The following is a 17,606-nucleotide window of genomic DNA, read 5'->3' on the forward strand; positions in this document are numbered from 1 at the left end:
ATTCTCTTCTATTATGTGAATGCATCTCAATGTTCTGTGAAATTGCGTCCTAGGAACTCACTCTTGGGGTGACTGGCTTTGTTTTTATTTCTCCGGGCTGGCATGGAGGTGGTACTTCCAGAAACTACTGTAGAACAGTAGTTCTGGTCAGGCAGGGCTAGGTACGACAGCTGTCCTACACATCATTATTAATGAGTTACTGGGAAACGTTCAGGGCACGTAAGCCTAAAAAGCCATCACTGAGGGCTCAGTCTGAACCACACCTGGAATCTTTGGTTCGGTTCCCTCCTAGATCCTCCCTGCACCCCACAGGCCGAGCTTTGTGAGGCCCCAGTGCCCCACAGACCAGCCAGGGCACTGGAAACCAATGAGGGGGGAACTGCTCATAGCGCACCTTGCCTGAGTCTCTGGTAACCCCAGCTTAGTTAGCACTTCCTCCAGCAAGCCAGCAGTGCCAGTAGGGAATGAGGAGGGCTCATGGGAAAACCCCTTCAAGGCTTATTTCCGCGCTCTGGGAGTGAATAGACTGACCTTTCCAGGACCTCTGTTCTTAGTTCAGCCACTGTCAGATCGTTCCCTTCTCCCTCCCACCAAAGCCTGAGAATTATGTGCTTCGAGGGCACTTGGGAACCATGGGCAGTGGTTCCCAGGAAGCGATCCTTCCTTCACTCTATAATTGCCTGTTGATGGATTACTCTGTGCTAGGAATTATGCTAAGCTGGAAACTTAACATGAATCACAGGCATGGCCCCATGCTCTCAGAGTTCTCAGTACAGCAGAGGAGAGAGACAGACAAGCAATCACACACAGCCAATGTGAGGAGGGTTAGGAGAACAGAAGCTAGAAGACCACACACATGGGCACCTGATCTTTGGGGAGGAAAGGGACAGGACTAGGGCTGGGCCCAGGTACCTGGAAAAGGGCCAGAACCCAGGGGCACAAGGAGGCAGGGGAACAAGAGGGGCAGAGTGAGGATCAGAATGCGCTTGGGGCTGGATGAAATCTTGCTAGGCAGGTGGATTCTTCCAGACGCTCCTTTACTGCGGCTGTTCTAATGGTAGGTGCTTCTGTCTCTGAGCTTAAAAAGGCAGTGTAGCACTATGGAGAATAGTATGGAGATTCCTTTAAAAACTAGGAATAAAACCACCATATGACCCAGCAATCCTACTACTGGGCACATACCCTGAGAAAACCATAATTCAAAAAGACACAGGCACCCCAATGTTCGGTGCAGCACCATTTACAACAGGCAGGACATAGAAGCAACTGAGATGTCCATCAGCAAATGAATGGATAAAGAAGTTGCGGTCCAATGGAACATTACTCAGTCATTAAAAGGAGCAAATTTAAGTCAGGCTAGTGAGGTGCATGAATCTAGAGCCTGTAATGCTGAGTGAAGTAAGTCAGAAAGAGAAAAACAAATATCGTATATTAACACATATATTTGGAACCTAGAGAAATGATACTGGTGAACCTGTCTGCAGAACAAGAACAGAGATGCAGACACAGAGAACAGACTTAGAGACACAAGAGGGGAAGGAGAGGGTGGGACGAATTGAGAGAGCAGCATTGAAACAGCTGCATTACCATATATAAAACTAGTGGGAAGCTGCTGGGTGACAGAGCAAGCGCACCCTGGGGCTCGGCGACAACCTGGAGGTGGGAGGGAGGCTCAGGAGGGAGGGACTATATGTACACTTACAGCTGATTTGGGTGGTCCTACGGCAGAAACCAACACAACACTGTAAAGCAATTATCCTCCCATTAAAAAGATAAAATAATTTAAAAAGAGGCAGAATAGCTTCTGGAGCGATACATGAAGTTCTGAATGTAATGTGCTTGTGCGTGCTGAGTCACGTAAGACTCTTTGCAACCCCCTGGACTGTAGCCTGCCGGACTCCTTTGTCCATTGGCTTTTTCAGGCAGGAATACAAGAGTGGGCTGCCATTTCCTTCTCCATCTGAATATAGTAAATACACTCAAATCCCTGATTCTTTCATGGGCAACCAGAGTCCAATTTGTCCTGTGTTTTATGGTCTGATGGCCTTGACCCCCTCCCGAGGGTTGAAGCTAGCATAGCAAGATTTTTGACTGACAGCCCAAGTTCTTGGGATGAGCTACTTAAACCCCTGTGGAATGACAGCAGTGATCTGTTAGCTCTTGAAGAGAGAGGTGAAGGACTGGGGACCTCCCTGAAGATGAGTCTGCTCTCTTTCCCTCTCCTCCCAACCCAGGTGATTATGGTAACAGGGGATCATCCCATCACAGCCAAGGCCATTGCCAAGGGTGTGGGCATCATCTCAGAGGGCACTGAGACAGCAGAGGACATTGCTGCCCGGCTCAAGATCCCTGTCAGCAAGGTCAATCCTAGGTGAGACCCCCTAAAGAACTCAGATATACCATTTTCCCCCTCCATCCTTAGCTTGCTCCACCAACTAAAGTTTTCAGAGGTTCTTTCTGTAGGTAGGACATGCATGGTCTACTTACTGAAAAGTAAAACACAATAGGAAACTGACCAAGTGACTATGTCAGTAGGTTTTCAGATGAAGGGGGGCCAAAGAAGAAGGTAGAGGAGGGAGGGAGAGGTGGGGGGTGGGGTACAGTGTGCCAATCTGGGGAGAGTGCATGGCTGGGGACAAGTTGAGGAGATGGGGTTGAAAGGAGAAACAAGGAGGTTATAGCAGAGATGAGTTTGGGGGTACCAGGATGCCTGGTGATTTCTCAATACATGGAACTAACCTTTAGAAATTCCTCTTCCTCAGGGACGCCCAAGCCATTGTGGTGCATGGCTCAGAACTAAAAAATATGAACTCTGAGCAACTTGATGAGATCCTCCAAAACCACACTGAGATCGTGTTCGCTCGGACCTCGCCCCAGCAGAAGCTCATCATTGTAGAGGGATGTCAGAGGCTGGTAAGGGAGACCAAGGAGGCTTGGGAAGTCACCCAGCCCCAAACCAAGCAGAGGAACATGTGAGCTGGGCTGGAGGAGGAGCCAGAGAGCATCCAATTGCAAACCCCTGAGACAGGCATCTATTTGGGGGCTCCCTGATAGTTTTGCTATCTCAGGAGGTGCAGGAGAAGGAAGGGCCAAGTTATATCAAAGAAACAAGGGATGATGAAATCAATCTGACCTTTGGGAGGGGTCCTGAACCTGACACAGTAATTATTTCACTCCCTCTGTGCTGCCCCCAGGGAGCCATTGTGGCAGTGACAGGGGATGGGGTGAACGACTCCCCGGCGCTGAAGAAGGCGGACATCGGCATCGCCATGGGCATCACCGGCTCCGACGTGTCTAAGCAGGCCGCCGACATGATCCTACTGGATGACAACTTTGCTTCCATTGTCACGGGTGTGGAGGAGGGTGAGGAAGCTGGGTGCCCAGGGTAGGGACTTACTTGGCCCTCAGACTCAGGTGAGAGTTGATGCACAGTATTCTCATTTCCTTTGTCCATCTTCCAACCTCCCGTACACACTGGGAAAAATCACTGTAAGTCACAATTTTGCAAATTGGATTCAGCTGGTCCTTAGACCATCACTACGTGGAACCCTTCTGTGATTGGAGGAAAGTCCAGATTGTCTAGGCAGCTCTAGTGCAGCATAGTTTGTCTGCTTCTCTCATGGAGATTCGGGAGACCTTACTTGAATCTACTGTAGGATTCTACTGTAAGTTTCAGGGTAGAGCCATACCCATAAGACTACTCTGTACTTCACAATCTTGGGAGGACTTTCAGGCAACCTGTTGTCTGAATGATGTTGACATATCAAGGTCATCTGGAGCTTGACTGAATGAGCCAAATCAAGTCCCCACTTTCACAGAGACAATTCCCATTGGTAAAGCCCAGATTTCTGCTTCCTGGGCTCCCTGATTTCTGTCTGGAGCTATGAATTAAAACCTATTACAATCCACGTAATAATAATGGTTAACATTATATTGAAACCGTGAATGATCCTCAGTATTGAGACCTTGTATAATCCTCAGTATTGTATGTCCACTCAATTCAATAAACTTCTGAGCATCAACTATGTATCAAGCACTATTCTAGATGCTGGGGATTCAACAATGGGGAGTAAAAAGACACCTCCTTGCTCTCAGGTAACTTAATTTCTAGTGAATTAAGACAGAAAATGAACTGAACAGTATGATAAAAGAAGACAAGTGCAATGGGAAAAAATAAGTGAAGCAGGGAGTGGAAGGAGGGCTGATGCTCTTTAAAAAGGTCGCCAGGGAAGGAGTCAAGCCATCTTGCAATGCGGGAGGAACGAAGCTCAGAGAGGTGAGGGGAGCCCAAGGTCACAAGTTAGTTATGGCAGAAAATGCAACTGGAACCCACGCCCAGGCTCTTTCCATTTTAGCCTTAATTTTTTAAAATTGAAGTATAATTGATTTACAGCATTGTGTTGGCTTCTGGTGTGTAGTGAAGTGATTCAGTTTTATATATATGTAATTTCCCCTTTGATAATCATAAGTTTAGTTCTCCATGGCTGAGTCTGTGTCTGTTTTGTGAATAAGCTCGTTTGCGTCATGTTTTAGATTTTACATATGGGTGACGTCATATTTTAGCTTTTACATATGGGCGACATCATATGACGTCGTATTTTAGATTTTATACGGTGACGTCATATTTTAGATTTAAATATGGGTGACGTCATATGACGTCATGTTTTATATTTACATATGGGTGACGTCATATGACGTCATATTTTAGGCTTTATGTGGTGATGTCATATTTTAGATTTTACATATGGGTGACGTCATGTGACGTCATGTTTTAGATTTTACATATGGGTGACGTCATACGATGTTTGTCTTTGTCTGACTTACTTCACTTAGTATGATAATCTCTAGTTCCATCCCTGTTACTGCAAATCCAGCCTTAATCTTCTTAGGGCTCTTATACCGTCATTCTCAGACATCTCAAAGTATTAACCAGGCCCCAGCCGGCTTAATTTTCAGAGATCAGACCATAGTAGCCATGTTGAATTTAAGAACACAGAGTATACAAATTTGACGTGCTTAAATCATGGCTTTAACTAGCAGTCACACAATTTAGAAACAGAACTGGGGCTGCCAAGGCCCAAGACCCTTTCACGGACTGTGTGACACTGCTTTGTAGTGGTCTCTCTGCCCAGGAGCTGGTTTGTGGGAGGTGTGACATCTCTGTGACACTCACGGAAGGCTGACCATCCTTCCCAGGCCGCCTGATCTTTGACAACCTGAAGAAATCCATCGCCTACACCCTGACCAGCAACATCCCCGAGATCACCCCCTTCCTGATGTTCATCATCCTCGGCATCCCCCTGCCTCTGGGCACCGTGACCATCCTCTGCATTGACCTGGGCACGGACATGGTGAGGCTGCAGCCGGGACCCAGCTGGTGGGACTCCTGTGAAACGGACTGAGTTGGGACGGCCTATGTCAGGCAGAGGGGCAGAGCCTGAGTGACTTCTCTGAGGTTCCTTCTGAACTGTGTGTCCCCTGTGGCTTCCACCCTCCATCCTCCAGGTCCCTGCTATCTCCTTGGCTTATGAGTCAGCTGAGAGTGACATCATGAAGCGGGCTCCACGGAACTCAAAGACTGATAAGCTGGTGAATCACCGTCTCATTGGCATGGCCTACGGACAGATTGGTGCGGCTGCAGGAATGAGGGGCGGAAGGGAGTGGGGAGAGGCCGCCCCAGAAGGGTCATGAGGGCAGTCTTGGTTTGGAAGTTCAGGGAGCTATTTTCTTAGTTATGAACTGTGCTAGGCCCTAGCACGAAAAACCACTGACCTCTGATCTGCTCTTGACTTAAGGATCCAGTCGGAAAGGCACAAACATACACGGAATAACGGCAGGTTGTTTTCCAAGGGCCACATATTGAGCACAGATAGGACACGCTGCAGCAGTGCCAGGCAGAAGGACTCACCGATCTTGTGGACAGTCAGAGAGGCCTTGTGAGGAAACATGACTGGAACGCGCTGCTGGAAGATAGGGCTTAGCTAATAAATGGATGGTCAGACGTGGGGGACCGGAGCATACCTGGTTGTTGAAGAGTGAATAAATCAAGTTGGTAGAGTGCTTGTTCCTGATAAAAATGTTGTGGGAAATGAGGCTGTGGACACAGGTAGTATTTATAGTGAGTCCAAGTCTTGAAAGACTCTTCTTTGTTCTTGAGTAGCCAGGGATAGGGACAGAGGAGACAATAGAGGTGGAAACACACAGAAAAGGCACAGATTTAGGAGCCATGTCTATGTTTGAATCCCAGTATCACAACTTACTACGTGTACAACTCTGGATAACGACTGACTCTTTTTCGTGCTTCAGTTTTCCCACTTACGAAATGTAAATGATAATTCAGAATTGCTGTGAGAACCACTGTGCGCAGGTACCTACACAGTGACAGCTCTGTGGTCAGTAGGCAAACATTAGCATCAGCCATGGTGATGGACAGAGAGGCCTGGCGTGCTGTGATTCATGGGGTCGCAAAGAGTTGGACACGACTGAGCGACTGAACTGAACTGGACTGAATGGCTATGGTTTCCAGGCATGGGGGATGGAGGTTTTGACCAAGGGAGAGGCATGGAGCTGATGGGAGAAATGTGAGGGGAAGAGCGGACTTGATGAGTGTCCTGGTGTCAGAGGAAATGGAGCGGAGGAGTCCAGAGTTCACTCAGTGGAGAGAGAGAATAAACCCCGCTCAGGTCCTTTCCAGTTTTACGGTTATATGACTCTGGGTTACAGCTTAGAAACCAGCGTCAGACTTTGGAGGCAAGTCCAACAGAGAGGGCAGGGTCAGATCATTGATGGCATGAATCTTCAACATTACAGCTCAGACACACATCAACCCCGCTAGAAGCAAGTCCTCTTCTGTGGTCTGCCTTTTGAGATCCTCCTCTGAGCGAGGGTCCCCTGACCTCTTACTATCACTGACAGGGATGATCCAGGCTCTGGCAGGATTCTTCACCTACTTTGTGATCTTGGCTGAGAATGGTTTTAAGCCTCCTGATCTGTTGGGCATCCGCGTCAGCTGGGAAAATCGATACGTTAATGACCTGGAGGACAGCTATGGACAGCAGTGGGTGAGTGAAAGGCAAGATAGTAAATGGTGGCCAATAAGAGTGAAGAAGTAACCGGGAGAAATGGGTTTAGCAAGTTTTTGAAGACACCAGGCAGACAGAGATGATCCTCATCTCCAGTCCTACAGGAGATTTCTAACATTTGACCTCAACCTCCGATCACATCAGCAAACATTCTTTTTGTTTACGATGACTTCATTTCTATTAATTACTACTGTCTGTTGCCTGTTCATATCTTCCTGGGTCTTTCTGGCTTCCTTGGACCTGGAAATCTTCTTTGTCAATAAACTTTTGGGAGGCTGATTTCCAGGTTCTGATCATCATTGCCCCAGAAATGATTGCTGGATCGTCTTTCTCCTGTTATTATCCTTTTCCATGGGAGTTCAAAGAATAGGATTTTAAATCTGAAAACTAATTTTCTTTGTATATTCTCTTCCTTGTCATTCTAAACTGTTTAAACTCTAGAGGATGCCTCTCTGTATTAGTCATTCCTAACACCCAAGATAAATGAGGTTCAAACTGAAGCCCTCTATCCAAAAATACGTATTTAAGAATTTTCGTAAGTATGTATTTGTGAACACTTCCATCCCAATTTCTAAGACAGTGGGAGATGTGACACCAATTTTTGCTAGAATCATACTTCACATACAGTCCATGGAGGACAAGATGGGCTATTCTTCACCCTACAAATGAGGACTCTGAATCTGGAAAGGTTTAGTGACCTGCTCAAAGCTCCACAGTGAATCCCTACAAGAGCTGGACTAGAGCTCTGGATTGATTCCTGCCCAGCACTTTCCGTGTCACCATGATGCCTCCAAACCAAGCTAACTGCAGGGTTCTCAAAAGTATGTTAGAATCAAGAACACTGTTGGAACACTGGCCTGCACACACAGTTCAGTTCAGTCGCTCAGTCGTGTCCGACTCTTTGCGACCCTATGGACTGCAGCACGCTAGGCCTCCCTGTCCATCACCAACTCCCGGAGTTGCTCAAACTCATGTCCATCGAGTTGGTGATGCCATCCAACCATTTCACCCTCTGTCGTCCCCTTCTCCTCCTGCCTTCAATCTCCCAGTACCAACGAGTCAGTTCTTCACATCAGGTGGCCAAAGTATTGGATTTCAGCTTCAGCATCAGTCCTTCCAATGAATATTCAGGCATGATTTCCTTTAGGATTGACTGGTTTGATCTCCTTGCAGTCCAAGGGACTCTCAAGAGTCTTCTCCAACAGATTTCCACTATCTGAGCCTCTCAAGGCCGACAGATGTCAATGTTCCCAGCTAGCAGGGTCCAAAGATGCCCAGAGTCCTCACTGCTGTGTACCTTGTCAACATCTCCTCAATCCTCAGATCAAGCCCCTTGCTAGTTTTATATTTTGAAACCATCTCCCTGCTACTAAGATGAAGCTTGTCATATGTTTATTTACAGTCAACTAAGGATAATTAAAATTAGTTTGAATTAACGTCAAATTATATCAGCAACGTCTTAAGATATTGCAAAACGGATTGAGAACAATTGCCCTGCCAAATAAATGCCACAAAGGAAGGTCTATGCCTCTTACACTGCTGTAACCTTCAGATTATCAAGTATAGAGCTTCCTTTCTAGGAGGTACCTTACATACTGCTAGACAGCTCCTTACCTCTGGCAGTAATTCGACTGGTCACCGTTCATTCATTCAGCAAATATTTGCCGAGCATCTTCTATGCACTGGGGATTGTTTTGTCCCTGGGATATGGTGGTGAACAAAAATAGCCGAGAGACTGTTCTTGTGGAGGTTATATTCTAGTTAGGGGCACAGGGTGGGAAGGGAGAGAGATAACAGCCAAATAGATGACATACTGGGTCCATAGAGTGTAAGCCCAAGAGGAGTCCAAAGAAGTGCTGGAACTGGGATACTAAAGTGAGATACTAAAGGTGAGATTGAAAGATAAAGATGGTGAACAGAGAGAAAAGAGGTGCTTGAAACTGAAATCACAGAAAAAATGTGGCTATTGGAAAAGACATCTGGAGTTTAGTCATGGGAGCAAGCAAACAGGTGGGGAAGGGAGTATAGCATTGGAGTAGAAGATGAAGATATTGTGAGACCACGATATGGCAAGGATCACCAACATGGATATTTAAACCTCTGAAAATGAGGACAGGCGCAGTTAGAATGACAGTGAGTCAGAAACTAAAATTTTCAAGTGATGATGGGAGTGGTTTGGTTTCGGTAGCTGGCTGCAGAGGACAGGGGTGGTATGATCTGATGCACAGAAATGTGCTGACTGGTCTCATTCTAAGCTCAGTGCTTGGCTCATCAACTTCCAGCTTTTGTTTTCTGTTGTTTTGGGCTCTGTGGTGGTGGCAGTTTAGTCTCTAAGTCGAGTCCAACATTTGCAACCCCATGCACTACAGCCCTCTAGGCGCCTCTGTCCATGGGATTTCCAGCAAGAATATTGGAGCAGGGTGCCATTGCCTTTTCCAGGGGATCTTCCCAACCCAGGGATTGAACCTGCATCTCTTGCATTGTAGGTGGATTCTTTATCACTGAACCACCAGGGAAGCCCTTGCTGTTGCTGCTGCTAAGTCACTTCAGTCGTGTCTGACTCTGTGTGACCCCATAGACGGCAGCCCATCAGGCTCCCCCGTCCCTGGGATTCTCCAGGCAAGAACACTGGAGTGGGTTGCCATTTCCTTCTCCAATAAGGGAAAGTGAAGTCGCTCAGTCATGTCTGACTCGTAGCGACCCCATGGACTGCAGCCTACCAGGCTCTGCCGTCCATGGGATTTTCTAGGCAAGAGTACTGGAGTGGCTTGCCATTGCCTTCTCCGAGGGAAGCCCTTAGGGTTCTATATCTCCCTCCAAGTACAACTTTGACCACATTCCATGAGGTTCTCTCTGTAGTATCTCATTATTGTTCAGTCCTACACATTTTCAAATTTTTGATTCGAGCTACAAGTTATTTATAAACATGCTATTTTTTTAAAAAAAAAGATTTTGTTTGATGTTGACCACTTTTTAAAGTTTTTATTGAGTTTGTTACAATATTGCCTCTCTTGTTTTTTGTTTTGGTTTTTTTGGCCATGAGGCACCTGGGATCTTAACTCCCCAACCAGAGATTGAACCCACACCTCCATGCATTGGAAGGGGAAGTCTTAACCACTGGACAGTCGAGGAAGTCCCACAAACATGCTGTTGTGTTTTTAATGGGCTTTGTCTCCAATCTAATTTAAATGCACCTCGCCTGTGCTTGCACAGCCCTCTGTGATGTCCCTCTTATAACCAACCTACTGTGCTGACATTGCACATTTATCTTCCCCGCTGGACTCGAACTTTCTTCTGTGCAAAATGTGAACGAGAGAACGAACGGATGGATGAGTGAGTGCCTCCCATCTGGGACCACTCTTCGGGTATCCCTTCCCCTCTGCGTGCAGATTCCCTACAGTCCCATCTTCCTTACCTGTTTCCTCAGACCCTGCTTTCCTCTTGAGTCCACCTTCTTTTACACCACGCTTCTTATTAACTTAGTAAATATTTATGAGCCATACTCCCTGCCACTCACTGAACCAAGCATGGGGAGGGAGGACACAGAGAAATAGGACGCGGTGCTTGCCCTTGAGGGGCTCTCAGTCAGATAAGGAAAACATAAACCCACCGCACAGAGTGAAAAGTGCTGTGACAGAGAGATGTGAGAAGGGCTGTGGGCATCTAAAGCGGGACCTGATTCAGCCTCGGGGTCTGGGAAGGCAGGAGGAAGCAGCAGCCTTTGAGGCACAGCTGAATCCCTCCTGACGCTGATGACTCCCCTCTGCCCATCTTTCCCTAGACCTATGAGCAGCGGAAGGTGCTGGAGTTCACGTGCCAAACGGCCTTCTTCGTCAGCATCGTGATCGTGCAGTGGGCTGACCTCATCATCTGTAAGACCCGCCACAACTCAATCTTCCATCAGGGCATGAAGTGAGTGCCGCCCCCCAGCCCCAGCACCGCCCCAAACTGCACCCACTGCCTCTCCCTCCTCACCTCCCTCACCCCCATAAACATTTCCTCTCAGAAACAAGATCCTCATATTTGGGATCCTGGAGGAGACAATCCTGGCCGCTTTTCTGTCCTACACTCCAGGCATGGACGTGGCCCTGCGAATGTACCCACTCAAGTGAGTAAGGGGAGGCGGCAAGGCAGGGCTTCTCCGGGCACAGGGGAAGCAGATGGGAGGACGTGCGGTTGAGTGGGAAGTTGAGTGGGGCAGGCGGCGCTCAGGGCTGTAGAGAGGACCGCCTGTGCTCCCACAAACACATCTTATTTGAGGAGGGATTAGGGATGAGTGATTGCACTCACCAGACATGCAGATTTAGTGGGTTCACCGGTGCTTAACAGAGTGGTTTCTTTTTTATAATAACACATGGTATAGCTGTCCCAGGCTACATATAGCTCGGAACTGATGCAATCATAAAATAGCCTAATCTATGCAAGGCTAATTTTGCTGTACTTCTGCAAATATGTTTTCATATGTATGTATGTATGTGAGTGGGCACACTGAAATTCTTACTATCTGGTACCTTGTTTGGTTCAAGTCCTATGTTTTCATTGTTTATATCAGTATATGCTTATGAAATTTTTTCATTTAATAGTTTTACAGAGAAAAAACCAAAACTCCCATTTCACTCCCCCTTCCCCCAACTCTGTGTTGGTAGCCTCTATTAACGGTTCAGTGTGTATTCTTCCAACTGATTTTCTACGTGTTTATACATTTTGCTCACCCTTCTGTCCCTTGCAGTGTTTTAAACAAAGTTTTGCATTCTGTAGCAGTAAAATTAATGTTTACTAAGACATCGGCACTGCCCTTCGGTTCAGTTCAGTTCAGTTCAGTCGCTCAGTCGTGGCTGACTCTCCGCGCCCTTAGATGCTGACAATCCCAGGTTTGAATTTCAACTGTACTGTATATTATTCTATGATCTTGGACAAACTGGTAACCTCTGTGTGCCTCAGCTTCATGGCAAAGTCTCGATAGCACACATCTGGCAGACTGTTCTGAGAATTACATGTAGAGACGCATCTAATACAGCATGGCTCTTGGGCCCTGGGGGGCACTTTGCTAATAGCAGCTCAGCTGATGTTGCTATTAATGTCAACATATAATGCTAGTAAATGTGTTTGGGCACCATGCTCCCAAACCCTGTGTATAAACCTTGACCATAAAACTCATCACCTAATACTGTGATTACTTATTTTGTGTTTATGTTTTATTTTGTGTGTTTTTCTCTTTTCCCCAATCACTTGAGCTTCTTGAGATCAAAGAGCATCCTGTCTTCAGTTTTATTTCCCCAGGACCTAGCACACAGAGTAGACATGTGATAACAGTTGCTGAATGGCTGCATGACTGTCTGTGTATAACTGCTTATACTGGCGGAAGGGTATGTGTGTACACATAATTAATGCTGGCCCGGGCCTGCTCTGTCTAACATGGTAGCCACCATCCTTATGCAACTATTGAGCTCTTGAAATGTGGCTAGTGAGGTTGAGAAATTGAATTTATAATTTTAGTTTACTGAAAGTTAAAAACTAAAGCACTGTCAAATATTTTTCTATTAAGTACAACTTTATTGTTTTGGTTGGACTACATTTTCCACCAAAAATTTAGTGTCTTACTTGAGACACACTGTCAATGTAAAATACTCACTGGATTTCCAGGACTGGGGATAGAAAAAACAGGTAAAATAACTAATTAATTATGCTTATATTGATTATGTGTTGAAACAATAATCTTTTGGATATTTGGGGCTAAATAAAATATTAAAATAACTTCACTTGTTACATTTTCACGGGCTACTAGAAAATATAAATTTCACATGTGGCTTACAGTGTATCAGACAGTGCTGGTCTAGGCCTCTCTCTATCATCCAAGGGACAAATGTTGTCCTGACCCAACCCCTCTCCGGAGTCAGCTCCTTGGTCTACTGAAGAGGTTCAGGAAGAAAAAGATTTCCCCGTCTGTGCAATATGGAGGAGTATATATATTCCCTGGCAAGATATCTCCCACATCTAGTCTCAGACGGATCACCCTGCTTGTGGGTTCAAGAGCTAGAGAGCCCGGAAAGCAAGGGGGGTGTCCCCCAGTGACTCCACGAAAGCCAGTATATAATCTCCAGGAACACTGTGTATGCCTCCTGTACAGCATTCATCCCACTCTGTCCTCATTGGCTTTTTAATGTTCCTGTCCTGGGTCCTCCACCCTCACTGTCCAGGCTCTGGCCTCCTCAAAAGGTAGGAACCAACCTTCCACACTGAAGCAAAGTTACAGGGCTCAAAACAGCCTGGAGTTAAAACTCCCCTCGGGTCCTCCCCACCATTCTATGCAAAACAAAGAACTCTCTCATCCGAAGAAAAAAATGGACAATTAAGTTTGATTATGCCCAGCTCCCAGCAGGTCCAGCCTCTGGCTGGTCTCCAGAATTCCTTGCCCCTGCTGTTTAAGAGATAACTACTCCAAACAACCTGGGAGAAGAACAGGCCCCCTTAAGACAGTAGATTTCCACATATATGCCTATATATGCTGCTGCTGCTGCTAAGTTGCTCCAGTCATGTCCGACTCTGTGTGACCCCATAGATGGAAGCCCACCAGGCTCCCCCGTCCCTGGGATTCTCCAGGCAAGAACACTGGAGTGGGTTGCCATTTCCTTCTCCAATGCGTGAAAGTGAAAAGTGAAAGTGAGGTCGCTCAGTCGTGTCTGACTTAGTGGCCCCATGGACTGCAGCCCACCAGGCTCCTCCGGCCATGGGATTTTCTAGGCAAGAGTCCTGGAGTGGATGCCTATATATACTTACTCTTTTTCTGGGTAAGGGCAGCAGCTCACTAATCTGACTGCTGCCCCTTCTCGCCTCATTGAAGTTCCTGTAAAGTGCTGGTCTCGTTCTTTTTCCGAACCTTGACTTCTCCAACTCCCTTACCCTACACACACAATAAACAAAACCCTCGATTCCCAGCCATGCTCTCCACACCTGCCTTTCTCAGGCCCCTCTATTTCCTCCTCTGCTGACCAGCGTTTGCTCTCTTCAGGATAAGCTGGTGGTTCTGTGCCACTCCCTACAGCCTCCTCATCTTTGTGTATGATGAAATGAGAAGACTCATCATTCGTCGCTATCCCGGCGGTGAGGCTCCCCCACACCTTGGCCTGAGAGGTCGCTAGGCTCCTGACTGGCTGTCCCATTGCAGATGGTTCCTGCAGGCCCCTGGGCCCTCTCCCCAGGTCACTGCCTGGCCTGTGCAGGGCCTGGACCCTGCCCTCTAGTCCTTGACCCCACCACGCTGCTCCTCCCGATCCTCGGGGCCCTGCCTTCCCCCCCTCAGGCCTCCCACCCTGTCCTGGCTCATCTTTCTGTCTTTCTCCCCTCGATGCCTTCCCCAGTTCACCCTGGCCTCTTCTCTTCCACAGGCTGGGTGGAGAAGGAGACCTACTACTAACCTCAAGAGAGGAAGAGCTCACATGACAGCGGGGTGTTCTGAGGGCCAGGTTGGGGAGGTTTACAGGGAATGCGTTTGGGAAAACATCTGAGAGAGCGTAGTAGTTGAGGCAGAGAGATGCCAAGAGGAAGAACCTTGGATAAGAGAGACAGGCGATCCTAGGGCCAGGCTGATGGCACCATGGGTAGGAGATGAGGTAGGGGTGAGGGGAAGCCCAGCCTGTGTCCTCCTGGAGCCCAGCGAGGGGCTCAGTAACCGGTCAAGACAGTAAACATTTGCAACAGCCCTCAGCTCCTGGATGGGTCGCATCTGGTTTCAGAGATGCTCTCTCCCTAGACCCTCATTCATGGTAGCTGGGCGGCGGGGGGAGTCTAGGAGCCAGGCTGGGAAGGGACCAGCATCAAGCATCCTTGCCCGCTGAGGGTATCCCCTCAAAGTTACTCTCCAACTCAACTGACAGCAAGGACAGGACAAGTCAAGCTGGGATCAGAGAAATGGAGGGGATGAGAGAGGAGCGGGAAGCCACACCTCATAGCAGGGTCAGCGCCCACTCAGTTCCTCAGATAACATACAGACTCATAGAATCTTCATGCTAGAAGACACCTTATGTCATCATGAAGGACAGGAGGGCCAGAAAGGTTAAAAGATTTGGAAGGGGCCACGTGGTGAGAGGTGACTGTGGAGGCTGCCACCCCACCTCCGCAGATGACCTGGTGTCCCTGCCCTCGGCCCTAGGCACTGGGGCACCTTGACCCCATCCCATCCCTTGGCCATTTTCCCTGGCCTAGCCTTGCAGCAGAGACTGAAACAACGCTGCCTTCGCTTCAGGCAGAGCACCCGCCCCTCGTGCTCCAGCTCCACGCAGGTGATGGCCGTTCCCCGAGGCCTGGCCTCTGAGCCTGAGCCCGGCACTGGCTGCATCTCAGCTCACCGTGGAGTTCCCAGCAGCTTTCTCTCCTGCCCACCCTCGGCGGCAGCTCTTCCTTCCTCTTCACCCACTAGCTGGCTTTTGCTTTGTGAGCTGGTCTAACTCTGCCCTGTGGATCGGTTCACTCTCAGACTTTTTTTAGAGGAGAGAGTTGGCTATGCCAAAAAGCAGAGAGAGAGAGAGAAATGCTGAGAAAAGCTGGGGGAAATCGTAGACTGTCACCAAAAACAAAGCACATGTGTTAAGTGACTGCACATTATGTCTGGCAGTGGACAAAGGCCTTAGTCACATCATCCATTAATCCGTACAACAAACACATTCTTACCACCCGACCCGGTTTTTTAGATGATTCTGATTCCAGAACTTGTGCCCTTAACCACCTTTGAGGCTAGTCTTACAATGAAGACTGGGCCAAAAATCTACAAATGCATAATGAAAAAGAAAAAAAAAAGAAGGTTAGTGATGGAGGCAGGGCCGTGGAGACTCGAGGATGAGAGGCTGTGGGCTAGCAAGGAGAAGGCCCGACTGTAAGGGAAACCAGCCACTTTCCCCCTGCACCGGGCACGCCCTCCTCAGAGGTCTCTCTCCCACCTGCTCCCTTTCTCCTCCAACACAAGGTCTCCTGGGGACAGGGCTGTATCAGGCTGGGGTCCTTCCCTGCTGCTGACAGGGCTGAACCAGACCCTGGGAGACAGAGGGGCCAGCTTGTGTGTGTGTGTGTGTGTGTGTGAGTGAGGTAGGGAGAGGGGAGCGTGAAACCGGCTCCTCAGGTTTCAGGAGCAGGAGCTTCGGGTGTCTGGTGGGTTAAAAATACAGAGGCCCCAACTTAGGGTCATTTGATACCAGTGGCTGAGCCTGAAGGCAGCGGCCTAGAGGGAAAGGACTGAGCAGAAAGTAGAGAGGAAAGCGTCAGAAAGGGGGACAGGGAGGAGAGGAGGGCTGCAGCTGCTGGGAAGGCTCCGGGCATCCCTGAGAGCCCAGGGCAAGGAGGGAGCAGGACAGCATGAAGCAGCCTTCTAACTGCAGGAGAGGAGGGGAGAATGGAGCAGGCCTGGGGCACCTTTTCATCCCACCTCAGGCCCGGGGCACGAAAGGTCAGATTCAGGATGAACTGAGTCTAATGTCCCAGGGTCTCTGTCTCGATGTCCCCCCAGCCCCCACCCCCAGAGTGCGCACAGCAGCAGCAGTTGGGGCTGGACGCCATCTGGTCGTGGACGCCTGGGTGGGTCTGCCCTTCTCTCCCGCAGTCTTTGCTCCGATGGTAGAGCGTGTTGTTTGGCCTCCCTGACCCCAGGAGATGGGTTCTGGGGTCTCTCTAGCTCCAACATGTCCTGCTTAGCTACATCTGGCCTCTCCTGCTCTAATGACAGCTGTCTCTCTTGGATGCACTCCTGCCACGTTCCTGAGATATTTTCCTGGCCTTCCTTGCTTAGCTGTGTCAGGTCTGCCCCACGGGAGAGTGGAAAAATTCCTCCTCTAACATAACTTCATGGTGCAGAACACACACTTGCCCCTCCAGCGTCAGAGATACCTCAGGGCAGGGAGGGAGGCTTCTGACTTTGATCTAGCTAGCCTCTCTCTGGCCTCCCCTGTGACTCAGCTTACCTGTGCATGAGCCCTGGGTGGTGGCGGGGCCATGAAAAGGGTCCCTCCTTCAAGGTACCCAGAGTTGAACTCATCCACTCTGCCCTCACCCCCAAGCTGGGATCCAGGAAGCGACAGGCCCACCCTCCCAGCTCTGCTTTGACACTTAGCGCACAGGATTAATCAACATCAGGGCCCCGCCTCCTCATGCTTCCCCAGTGTTAATTTTTTCCCCCTGTTCTTTATACCTGATCCTTTTTGTCTTGTCAAAGATGTAGGAATGAGTAGTCGCAACTTGCTTTCCTCGGAATCATTCATCCTGGGGAAGCCTCCTTTCCAGCGTGCCCTAGAAAACCAGTCCCATAGAATCAAAGTAGAGTACCAGCAGGAGGCCGCAGCCGAATGACTCTCCTCATCTCAGGGCTGTGGGCAGAGAAGCCCCAGATCCGCATCTCCCAGGGTGGCGGTGGGCCAGCACTTCACGCCCCACGCCCCGGCCTTCCCCTGCATTCTCCAGTTAGGAGTGTTGAGTGAAGCAAAGGAAACTGGCTGGAGCTGAGCCAGGGCGCCGGTCCTGGACGTGGCTCCATCTTTTATT

At 48.7% G+C, this 17,606-nt stretch overlaps 1 protein-coding gene across 1 annotated transcript in view; it reads left to right on the forward strand.

Moving 5' to 3' along the window:
* Positions 1 to 14,496, forward strand: part of LOC129540448 (sodium/potassium-transporting ATPase subunit alpha-4) — a 33,711-nt gene extending 19,215 nt beyond the window's left edge. Inside the window, exons 13-22 of the mRNA XM_055401453.1 lie at positions 2,235 to 2,371; positions 2,763 to 2,913; positions 3,195 to 3,363; positions 5,197 to 5,351; positions 5,506 to 5,629; positions 6,916 to 7,061; positions 10,864 to 10,994; positions 11,089 to 11,190; positions 14,092 to 14,183; positions 14,468 to 14,496. Coding sequence (XP_055257428.1) covers positions 2,235 to 2,371; positions 2,763 to 2,913; positions 3,195 to 3,363; positions 5,197 to 5,351; positions 5,506 to 5,629; positions 6,916 to 7,061; positions 10,864 to 10,994; positions 11,089 to 11,190; positions 14,092 to 14,183; positions 14,468 to 14,496 — 1,236 coding nt within the window. The remainder of the gene's footprint in view (positions 1 to 2,234; positions 2,372 to 2,762; positions 2,914 to 3,194; positions 3,364 to 5,196; positions 5,352 to 5,505; positions 5,630 to 6,915; positions 7,062 to 10,863; positions 10,995 to 11,088; positions 11,191 to 14,091; positions 14,184 to 14,467) is intronic.
* Positions 14,497 to 17,606: the final 3,110 nt, after the last annotated feature.

This window comes from Moschus berezovskii, chromosome 4, assembly GCF_049115385.1.
Source record: "Moschus berezovskii isolate FMDL1 chromosome 4, NW_MosBer_1.0, whole genome shotgun sequence".
Classification (NCBI taxonomy): Eukaryota; Metazoa; Chordata; class Mammalia; order Artiodactyla; family Moschidae; genus Moschus; species Moschus berezovskii.